Source organism: Elaeis guineensis, chromosome 6, assembly GCF_000442705.2.
Source record: "Elaeis guineensis isolate ETL-2024a chromosome 6, EG11, whole genome shotgun sequence".
In the NCBI taxonomy this organism is placed as follows: domain Eukaryota; kingdom Viridiplantae; phylum Streptophyta; class Magnoliopsida; order Arecales; family Arecaceae; genus Elaeis; species Elaeis guineensis.
This window is the reverse complement of record NC_025998.2, coordinates 38,897,453-38,909,530: the sequence shown is the minus strand read 5'-3', so window position 1 is coordinate 38,909,530 and position 12,078 is coordinate 38,897,453. Positions and strand designations below refer to the sequence as shown.

Sequence of the window (12,078 nt, the reverse complement as noted above, 5' to 3'; positions counted from 1 at the left end):
TATAAAAGTTACCCTATGTATAATATGAACCAAATCTTAACCACTTGATGCATGGCTGAGGGACACCAAACCATATGATTTTAAGATATATAACTAATTTAGAGGTAGTAGATGTTGGACCTCCATCATCCAATTCAAAAAAAATGTCGCTCTCTATAAAAATTACACTATTTATAACTTGAACTATATATGTGTACATAAACATACACACACGCAGACATATACATATATATATATATACACACACACACGTGTGCACATGTGGGCGCACACATATATAGGGAGAGAAAGAAAGTGGACTTGGCTACATTCAAATAGATCTCTAATCAACTCTAATCAAGTTTATATTAGATAATAAAAGTTCTACATCAATGATTCAAGATGTTGGGTAAGATAAGATCAATTCTATATTGGATGACAGACGTGACACACAGATAATTCAAATTGTTGGATACTATCTTTAAACTATTTATATATAAAAAAATATATAATTTTAAGACCTTTAGTCTATACATCAAATTATTAAATACTATAAATAATTTCATGTTATTTGGATTGTTCAATTTTTTGACATGATATCAAGGCTAGGATCTCAAAATCACATAATTTTTGATATATAAAAATTTAGAGCTAGTGTACCATATCAAACAGTCTGGATTATCAATGTACGACTCCTATCATCCAATATAGACCTAGACCTGATCTTACCTGAGTAGAGATCCATCCATGATTAGAATTAGATGGATTGTGGACCTATTTGAGCAATATGCAAAATACTGGGTTAACATTACAGCAATTTGAAATGCATGAAGATTTTTGCAATTTGATACAAAATGCAAGTAAATTTTTAGCGTTTATTTAAATTTTTAGTAATTTTATATTTAATTATAAATAATTGTTTTTTAAGTATAAAAGAATACCTATATGTTAGACTCAAGCTGCACCTGATTTTGGGTTTAGTCCAGATCATACTTGATCCCAATCCTATCCGACCCAACTCAACTTGAATGACCCCTTGGGTCTAAATCCTTTCTATGGGTCCAGCCTTATTAGCTAATGGGTTGTGTCCGGATTCAACGCAAATACGATATCTGGTCGGATTAAAGTCAAGCACGTCCTACGGCCTGGCCGTTTGCAGCTTAAAGCATCAGTATATCCAAGCCGTTTGCAGCTTAGAGCATCAGTATATCCAACAAGTTTATACCATTCACAGAGGAAAAAGGAAATTAAAAATAAATAAGGGATCTACTTTAGCCTTACGAATTCAACCTTTGGCTCGTCTCTCACCAGGCAACATTTGTCAAACTCAATTTCATAAATGAATCAGATAAAAAATCTCCCCAACCCTCCACAGCTTAAAATATTTCCCCCGATATCCCATGTGAAATATCAAATTTCTTCTCTGGATTTCAACTTGCCTCTCACAACAGTTTCCTGTAATACTCACTGGCCACATTCTTTATTTGTATTTGGGCAATTCTTGCCATTGTTTGCCCTTGTCTCTCTGATGCTTATTATTCTTAATTACCAGTATCTTCATTTTTATTCTCTAGAATCTCTTCTCTCTACTTTCCATAATATTCTGAACACTTACATAATCTCCAATCCTTCACCTCCTCAAATCTCTTTAAACAGACGCAAACTAGCAGTTTTGCCAAAGCAACAAAATGCAACTTGAACAAAACAGTGGACAGGAGAAGGTAAAAACTACAAGCAGATGATTCAATTTTCATTGCTAGTTTCTTTAAACAGCTGAGAAATTGCAAAAGATGAATTTTAGAAATACAATAACACAGGTGAAAAAGAAATGATCAGTAACCAATAAAGCTGCTGCAAAAAGGAAATGTATGAAAAAATAAAACAGGATTTCTCTTTTCAATTTATATGTACACTGTCAAAATTAATTATACATTTAAAACCACAAATTGGAGCATAGATATCATCAGCATTTATGGCCCCTTCAAACTGAGTTAAGATCCTGGGAAACTTGGCTCTGCCATCTGCACCAGTTGATCCGTTTATTTAGCTTTCCCTTCATGCCGAACTTAAAAGAACTTTACAGGAGAAATGAATAGCACTTAAGCACACTGACCTACTGAGAAGGAACCTCGCAAGTGGGCTGAGGCTTGGAGTCTCCAGTGATTGTGCATTTGGTTGCTTCTTGCCATCTGCCAAGTCACCGGGTGCTGCCATTTTCTTTGTGAAAATGCTCGCTGCCAAATCATGGAGTCCCCTAAAGGAAGACTCCTTAGAGCTACACAAGCGAATGCCCATCTTTTATATAGCTTCAGAACTATAATGCAGAAAGGATGGAAATTAAAAACATGAGAAAGAAGACGGAAAAATTAGGACCTTCCCAATCGTTGCAGCAAGTTGGTGACAAGAACTTCACAAGAGCCAGGTATCTGGAACTCCAGATCCATGAGCGATTCAAGCACAGCGTGGACAGTTGAACCTTCTGACTTATCACCAGTGGCCTGTAAGATATAAGAGATCAAGCTAAACAACCTAGACACATGTAGATTCAGAACTATAGCCAAAGGACATTAAGAAACGTTGCAGCTGTAATCTTTCAGCTGTCCATTCTCAACAGCATAAATTTAATATACAGAACAGAGTGACAAGTTCCATTCTCTTCACTACAGGGTAGTAGTGCCATATCCACATGTGGATTTGTGCGTAGTTCCCAGTGGCCAGAAATAGTCAAGTAGTTATTCAATTGCTGCTGAAAACTGAAGACAGATGTATATTTGACTGAAGAAAAGAGGGTTGATATAGATTACTGATGGCACAAGTGATTGCCAAGAAAATGAACAGTAATGGACAGAGAATTGATATGACAATCTAAATTATTAACAGAAATGATGCAGTGATGCTGTAGTCAAGATGATATGTAACACAATGACACTTGCAACACTGTCTTATGGCACCATCACTTCCAAACAGACTATAGATGATTGACAATGGTGAAACATCTCTTTGGACCTATGGAGCTAAGCACACAAGTGGATGAACTAAACATCTTTCAAGAGGCATTTTTTGGTCATGAATTACTCTTGAATTACTCATCACCTTGAAGTAACATGACCCAATTATAAAGGCAATAAACGCTAACATTTGCTTCCCCTTATAATGGAACATTAAAGGTTTATAAGGTTGTTGGTGGTGTCTAATATCTGTTTTACATCTATCCAAAAATGTTCAATTCTCATAAGATGTTCTATACTGTTGCTCAAAAGGTCAGATAATGTATGTACTTTGGACCTTTTGAGAAAATTATAGATTCTGGAAGACGATTCTGAAACATATGGCCAGTTCTGATGGAGGTGACCAATATGAACAAATTTGCTGTGGATAACTTATAAGGTGTCAAAGAAATTAAGACCCTAGTTTAGGAATCAAGATCACGATGTTCTGGCTTTGAATGGAGAGACATAGTAAAAAAGGCTTTCAATGGTCTGGCTTTGAATGGAGAGGGCTGGATAGACATATCAATGGCCTGGCTTTAAATGGAGAGCGCTAGAGAGACAAAGTAACAAGGCAATTATGCTCGATGGTTGTAATCCTAGATAGGGGTGCAATCGAGCCGAGCCATGTTGAGTAGCTAGAGACTCAAGCTCGACTCGATTCAAAATAATTGGGCTCAAAATTTGATACAAGATTGATCCAGCCTTATATCCCAACTCGAACTCGACTCGATTTTTTTTTTTTCAAAAAAAGCAGCAATACTCAAGATCGACTTAACACAATTCGAATCAACCGAGTCATACTCGAGCTCGAACTTGAGCCTTAGTCATAATTAAAAAATATGGTTAAAATAAAATAAAACACAATATTATATTTTTAAAATATTAAATTAATAATATATATTATAAATAAAATATAATATTATCAAAAATATATATTCAACTAGGCTTGTGAGACTTCAAGCCAAGTATTTTGCTACTCAAGCTCGACTCAAAAAATTATTCGAGCTACTAGAGCTTGACCTGAGCATGGTAATAGTCAAGTGAAGCTTAGATTTAAGTCGAGCTCAAGCAGCTCACCAGCTGCTCAGCTCATTTGTACCACTAATCCTTGAAGTCCAAAGATGATGAGGTCTAGGCACAAATATAGCATCAAGACGCAAGTAGAGAAGAAGACTTGGAGGATTCAAACATAATTTAAAAAGCTATATCCAGTTAATGGTTGGGAAAATATGAATGTGCACATGTTGCGGAGCATTAAGAAGTAGATCCTTTTCGGTCAATAATCGACAAGATGAAGAATGCAAGCCTTTTACTATAAATTTGTTAAATGTACAACCATTCAATCCATTTGAAAACTTGAAACCGCTTTATCCTATCCAAGGCCCGTCGTATCGAAACTAGGCCCCATGTCCGTAGGTCGATGGTACAATACGATATGCCTAGAGGTGTAAACGAGTCAACCTGCTCACGAGTTACTCGAGCTCAACTCAACTTGATTATTATCAAGCTTGAGTCAAGCTCGAACAGTAAGATACTTAGCTCGAAAGCTCGCAAACTTACTCGACTTTATATATTTTTTTAATAATATTATTTGTACTTATAATAGATATTAATACATATATTATTAGTAGGTCGAGGCTCGATTACGAGCTCGAACTCGAGCTCCAATATGGTTTGGTTGATATTTGAGTAAGTCGAGTCGATCTCGTTTTGCCTAACTTTCATCGAGCCAAGCTCGAGCTTGAGATATTAAGACTTGCTCGATCTTGAACCGAGTTTCGAGCTCAAATATTTTGAATTGAGTGAAGCTCAAACTTCCAGCTACTCAACTCGACTTGGCTAAATTGCACCTCTAGGTACGCCCCCGTGCCGTGCCATTCCAGCATGAACTGACAAGGAAACTAGCAAGGGAGAGGGAGAGGAAAAAAAGAGAATAGAGAGGTGGGGAGGGAGAGGAAGACAGAGGGAGAGGGAGAGCGTGGTTGAGAGAGAGATGAAAGAAAGGGGAGGGAGAGAGGGAGAAGAAAAGAGAGAAACAAAGGGGGAGAGGGAGAGGGAGAGGGCAGCAGTGAGCAGCAGTCACCAAAACAAGGCTGAAGGAGGGGGGTAAAGGGCTTTTGAAGCCCTCTCTCCTCCATGCATTGGAACAAGGATGAAGCCCCTATTTCGAAAAGAAATACCGACTTCAGTCCCTTTTATATATTTTTTTGATTTTTTTTAAGTGAAGTCTGTAGCTACTGCTAACTTTTTTCTTGAATTTTTTAAGTGAAATTGACGGTAGCTGCCGACTTCACTTAAAACAAATCAAAAAATATATACAAAAAAAGGGACAAAAAAGAAATAGGGGCTCTACTCCTGTCCCAGCGCATGTAGAAGAGCTCCCCCCCTCCCTCGGACTTGTTCCAATGGCCGCCACTCACCACCGCCCTCTCCCTCCCTTCCTCTCTCTCTCCCCCTCCCTCTCTCATTCTCTCTTCTTGTCTTTCCTTCTCCCTCTCCCCCTCCAGCAGTTTCACGATTTTATTGCTGGAACTATCCCAATCCACAGCCGGTACAGCTCGATACGCCTCAAACCAGGTGGTTCGAGACAAGTCTATATTCTTTGATCCTATCCATGAATGATAGCTAGGATCAAGGCATGACCATCAAAATTTCCTATTGTTTTTTGACCCGCTCTCAACCTACATCACGTGGACTCTAGTACAAGTGTCAGGTGGTGTATGTGTGTTTTAAGTCTCATATCCTTCTAATTTTCAACACCCTTTTTGGTCCAGAAATGGTTCTACCAAAGTTACGGGAATAACATGGGGCAAAAATGGAGGGATAAACTGAAATGGATCTGTTCTTCCTTTTCATTCAAATAGTTCTATCTAGGTGAGGAGGAATAAGTGGGTAAAAAATTTTTGGGAAACCCACCTATTGCCCATCCACCAACGTCCTTTATTTTAGAGCAAAAATGGCTTTTTCATGGGATAAAGTGGAATGGAGGTTTATTCCAATTTATTCCGTGCTATCCATAGACCTTAGAAGTTTCTTGTTTTCAACTAATATCCACAGACCACAACCCCACCCCATTTATATATCATGTCAATATAGGTATTGATGGGTAAGGCAAAGAACCCAATAAAAATATGAAGGAAAATTAAAGACTCCAAGGAGGAAGTATGCCTCTCAACTATATGTTAACCCTCAAAAACAAGTGTTGAATATCTAACTGAGGAATTTCTAACAAGATAGGCTTGCCATAAACTTAGAAGTCCAGTTGCAGGATGAGACTGTCTATCATCTTAGTAGCAGTGTGAGCTCATCCAACAGAAGACTTGACAGGCAAGTATACTTCCCCAACACTAAATTCCCAACTTGCTTGATTAGAAACTTGGTTCCTCGAGTGAAAAATGAGGTATTTGTTAGGGTGGACTTTGTACAAGTCACCTAGCTTTGAGCTTCTTTTGACTATATGCGAACCATTAGGTCTCTACAAGAATGTTTAATGGAGAAGTGGGTCAACTGGACCAAAGTAGAGAAATTATTAAGCAGCTACTATTAAAATTCTTGTGAACCTCGCTGCTTAGTTGCTATGGCTTATGGGCAAGGTGTTCTTTGGTGCCAGCAAGCAAGCGATCAGCAAGGCAAGTGGGTCTCTTACCCGAGTAAAGGTTCCCATATGCCTGTAAAGACAAGGTAAGATTTTCCCCCTTCTGGGGTGGGGTTGGGGGGTGTGGAATTTGGGCATTTACTCTGCTGGGAAGCTAGAAATGCACTTTGGAGCATTAAAGTATGGTATCAATGATAACCGACTCCTATAAGGACCACTACACCCCACTCTGGAAGCTCTTTTCCACCCCTTTGTCCTTATTGAGTCATTGTTCAAGTCAATGGAAATTTCCTTGCATAGAAAAAATTATCCACTATATCCATTCTTTTTTTTTTTTTTTTTAAAAAAGGCCACTTGTAAGATATTAGCTTAAAGTGAACCATGTTTACACAATTCCAGATAAGTTCTCATGTAATCTTGTTCACCTATCTAGAGATCTTCATGTCTTGCTCTCCATTTTTCCTTCTACATTCTGTTGTTTTAATTGATGAATTGCAAAGTCAGATTCTAATGGAAAACTATTAGAATCCCTCTTGTACAACAATTATTTAATGGCTGCTGTTGCTTTTTCTCCTTGCCCAATAATGTCTTCACTTGTTGAGTTCTAAATCCACCATCTAAATGTTTTATGCTATAGAAAAGTAATGTAACAGAGATTATATTTGGAGTAACTAAGCACCTAATGCAACTTTCATGTAGACATGAGAGTCAATATAAAATTAAGAATGTATTTCTACAGCATGACAAAAGTACTATGAATCTATCATTTAATCAAAACACAAATACAAGTTCTCTAGCATGTTTCCAAGTGATAGAAACGAGCTTATCTTTTGGAACAACATTATGACAAGGAAAAATTTCCCAAAATAAATAGTTGAGTGAAAATATTGCATATAATTTTCCTTTTTATGATAGAAGATAAAATGTCTCTTTGTAATATATCAGAACTCAATGGGTCGAGGTATTGAATGCCAGTGACATGATGGCCTGGATCAAGCACAGTACATCTAGCACTAGCATGTACATGTTGTACCATACTAGTTCTTGGCATGCGCTAGCACGGCTACATGCCAGTGCCAGTGCTACTTTCTGATAAGGCACTATCATGATATGTACCATGCTGTACCATGTTTGCTGATTGGCACTTTACTTCTATTCATAACATGATATTTACAAGTTCTGATGCAACAATTATATATTCAGTTCTAACAAGTTGGAATCAGTATTTTGCTTAGATTCTAGTTGCCCCAGCAATTTATCAGTCTTCCAATCAAGGTTTTCCACAAGCATGACAATAGAATCATAATGATTAAAATAACAATATAGAAATAATATGTATATATAGCTTGTTACTCCGACCTCTTTCAGTGAAGGAATGATTAACAATGACAACGCAGGAGAAGCTGCTGCTGCAGAAGCCCGGGCATTGGCTTGCACATCACTTGATTGACGTGATTTAGTATGTAGTTTTTGTACATCAATGTTCTCATTAGGATCTCTAAGAAAAACACATTAATACCAGAGATAAAAGTCAACAGATAAATTGAACATTCTGTCTTTGAATGATTAAAAGTTTTTTAGTCATTAATTTGCAACACAATCTGCAATGTACCTAGAGGATTCAGAGTTACTTGACCGTTCCGCCATCTTAGTTTCAAGTGCATCCTTGTTATGTTTGCTCGATATGGGTCTTTCCCGAGCATTTCCTCTTCTTAGTCCCCCTTGCAATGCAGCTTTTGCCTGAAATTAATCCAAGGGAGAATCTCATGCATGAAGCAATTGCTAGCAATGAAATGACATTTATATGCATGGGTGTGAATCGTGGCAGTATATGTGTAACTGCAATCACCTCTGCAAGGTTGGTTGCACTATCTTCATGTGAAACACTTGATGCTTTTTCTTGGATTCCAAACCTAGACTTTGAACCTCGAGGAGTCTCGGATTCATCATGTCGGTCATGCAGAACAACAGTGCCACTGGTAGACATATCTTCAACTGAAGGGTATTTGCCTATGGGCTAATAAGAAAGGGACAAAAGATTGAGGTCATATGCAATCTTGATCACAAAAACAGACGTGTGCTCCATAAAGCACCATCAATTCACAATAAAGACTTTTACCTTGGTACTTTGACTGCTTGATGCTGCATAAATCTGACTTTCTCTTGAAGAACGTATAACAACGGTTCCTGATCCACTTACTGATAGGTGACCCTAGATATTAAGCACAACAATAGTTAACATTAGCTCATTATGCCAAAGTACAAATCTTAATTTTCATGGGTAGGAAGTGTACATCTTCTAAAGAACTTTCCAGTCTTTTAGATTCCTGTTCACTTTCGGCTTCTTTCGGCAATATGGTTCCAGAATTTGATTCATCAAACGCATTTCCTGATGCAGGCATCCAAGGATTTTCTCTCTCTGCTGTCTTTCTTATCACATTAGGACTGTATGAAACATCAGATCTTTTCTCTCTTGCCATAGCAACTTGTGGTGGCTTTACAACACTGCGGACAGTCCCTGTACCCTGTGATCCATCCATGCTAACATACCAACTAGCATTTCTTAGGACCTCCAAGACTCGAGTGAAGTAGGAGGAGCAAGTGAAAAGAAGAGAAGGAATTTAGGTAAATCATAAAATATAATACCTGGAATGAGCATTTTCGTCTCTTGCATCCTTCATCACCCTCATGGTGCCTGTTCCTTCATCTCTTGCATCCCTAACAACTCTGATGGTGCCAGTTCCTTCATCTCTCATATCCCTGACCACTCTGACAGTGCTTGTTGCGTTCTCATAAACCTGTTGACCATTTCTCTGGGTGTCCATGCCATCCTTTAGATTAAGCTTTGGGCGCTCTCTGTCAGCAAAGCAGCATGAAAAGATAATAGATGCAAAACAAGTAGATAAAGCATGCAGACGAGGCCAAATAAAATCAGATGGTTACAGAAATTAAGACTAGTGTGAACCTTATTCTCTCCAAGAGCCTTGGACTTTTTCGAGCATTTCGGATAAAACGATGCTTGAGAAGCTCCTTGGCACTAGGTCTCTGAAGTTAAGATGTTTAAAACCATATTTAGACAAGGAAATAATGATTAAATAAACAAAAAAATTTAAAAGTGATCATATTTCTCTAGCCTATATGTGTAGATATAACTTTGATATAATTACAAAGTTGAAGCACTACACTTGCAACCACAAAGAGGAATGAGGTAACTAGCCTGTTATAATAAAAAAGGACTAAAGAGTGTCTTCATTACACAATCAAGATTGATATCTCATACTTAAATGATTATGAGTTCCATTTTTACTTTTCTTTTTCATATACTCCGAGCAAAATAAGCTTGTAAAATCGTAACAACTGTACTAATCCAATTGCTCCAATGAACCTAGTTTGAATAACATGATAAAACTACCCTATGAAATTCATCCTTTGATGAAGGCCCCACTCTAAAAAGTGCACCTTCCACAATATCCAATGAATAAATTTCACGATCATTTTAAGAAGCGCAGCAAAAAGCACATACAGGGGCTGCTTAAATATGAACTCTTTGGCTCATCAACATTTTTAGAAGCCCAACCAACATAGCTTCACACAAATTCTAAATCTGAGGTGGAAGTGCTGTAGATATATACTACAAAAGCAGGGGTAACTAGGATTATATCAAAATCACAATATCAAGAAAATAGAGTCTACTTTCCTCGAAAAACAAAAACGTAGTGTTGACAAAGAAACAATTCTTCCAACAAATCAGGGTTTCATATATATCAGTGTCGTTGTCTATGAAATTTCAATGGTAGTTACAGTACAACGCTCCATTACTAAATATCATAGAAATATATGCAAAAAGTATTTTGCTGGTGAGCTGCAATATAACGGTATGGATTGGCACCTAAAGCCTTTCTATGTTGCATTTATTGTCATGTTAGTAGTTGCAATCTGCATTTGTTTCAATTCTTTGTCATATGCTTGAGTAGGAATGGCCCAACATGTATGTCAAGCTTAACATCCCCCTGCCAAGACGAGATATGGCCTGGACCATATACATGGAGGCATTAACATGAGAAATGTCAAGAGGATGACTGGATTAATTTAATGAGTGATTGATTTAGAGGGGATCAACCTTAGCTCTCATACAATATTAACTAACTACTTGATCCCAAAAGCTTAACTTGCTAAAGAATGAGTTAACAATGTACATCAGGCTTAACAAGATGCAACTTCCAACCTTTCCAGAGGTTCAATCTATGCAACTTTACCACAAAAATTTTTCAAACTGGCCATTTTTCTTGGACTTTTAGTTAATCAACATACTTCCAATTTAAAAAAAAAAAAATTGTTCCACTCTTGCCTGTTTTGAGGATGGAACCTGTTAAACTGCACCTTAACAAAGGAATGCACTTTAAAGAGGCCCTTCCTTTGACCTCAACAAACTTATAACGGGAATTAAAACTAGGTTTTTCTAAAAAAAAATGTTTTAACAAAAGAAATAATGGTGAGAATTTATCTCAATTTTCACTATATCAAGTAGTCACTCCAGAGTGGAGCACACTAGTGTGTATTGCAAATTCTTTCTTTTTTTAAAAACTAAATCAGATAACATTAGCCCTGTGGAACTTGTATCTTCTATTATTCCATATGCTGCTCACACTATAAGTGATTTATCCATATTAGCAATCTTATATGTTCTATTTATCTTTGAATTGGTAAAGTATCTATCTTTTCATTTATACCCTAACATTTCATTTGCCAATCTTTATATTTATTTCCTCATTTATCTTCTACCATTTTCAGCACTGCATTGCTCTTGCATCATCAGCATCCAAATGATTCTGATTAAAAAATTGCATTAATGCTCCAGCTACAAGTTTATTCCCTCACATAAAGTTTCTTGTAAGGTCGGCCAACCTGGTATTGGGGCTCGTATAGACTAGCAATCAAATTGATATGGTATGGGTCTGTACCAAAATAGGGATGGAGGAGCAGAGTGAGGAGAGAGAGGAAGTGACCAAGAATTTAAGTCCCAACAGGACGAGGGCCGTCCCGGCCATCTAGTCCTGTTCCTCTGAGATTCCGGCATCTGGGACGGGTGTAGGACCCCGAAACAAGCATCCGGCCTCTATCCCGATCGTCCCGCCTTCTTCCCGACCGGATCACGCACCGGTACAGCCATCCCGGTCGGGACTTGCACTATTTTTTCCTTTTTGATTCGTCACCAAGAGGGAGGAGCATGAAAGGGAGGGAGCCGTACTTACCTTTCTTTCCGCTGCCATCGTCATCATCACCGGGAGGGAGGAGCACAAACGGGAGGGAGGAGCCGCTCAAGGGGGAGCACAAATGGGAGGAGAGAGAGGAAGGGAGGAGCATGGACGAGAGGGTAGAGCCGCTCAGGGAGGAGCACGGATGGGAGGAGAGAGAGGAGGGAGGAAGGTGTTCGGATCTCCGACGAGGAAACAGGGAGAAGGGAGGGTCTGTTGAAACCCTTGAGGCGGTTTTCGCCTCTTTCGGGCTGATGCA

General features: G+C 38.2%; 1 protein-coding gene across 1 annotated transcript in view; it reads right to left on the bottom strand.

Moving 5' to 3' along the window:
* Window positions 1-1,844: 1,844 nt before the first annotated feature.
* LOC105061568 (uncharacterized) overlaps window positions 1,845-12,078 on the bottom strand; it is a 39,992-nt gene continuing 29,758 nt past the window's right edge. The window contains exons 11-20 of the mRNA XM_010945661.4: window positions 9,530-9,609; window positions 9,211-9,420; window positions 8,859-9,105; window positions 8,684-8,776; window positions 8,414-8,581; window positions 8,177-8,304; window positions 7,924-8,062; window positions 2,353-2,477; window positions 2,093-2,254; window positions 1,845-2,000 (exon numbers count right to left, since the gene is read on the bottom strand). Of these exons, the coding sequence (XP_010943963.1) occupies window positions 1,961-2,000; window positions 2,093-2,254; window positions 2,353-2,477; window positions 7,924-8,062; window positions 8,177-8,304; window positions 8,414-8,581; window positions 8,684-8,776; window positions 8,859-9,105; window positions 9,211-9,420; window positions 9,530-9,609 (1,392 nt within the window). The 3' untranslated portion in view covers window positions 1,845-1,960. The remainder of the gene's footprint in view (window positions 2,001-2,092; window positions 2,255-2,352; window positions 2,478-7,923; window positions 8,063-8,176; window positions 8,305-8,413; window positions 8,582-8,683; window positions 8,777-8,858; window positions 9,106-9,210; window positions 9,421-9,529; window positions 9,610-12,078) is intronic.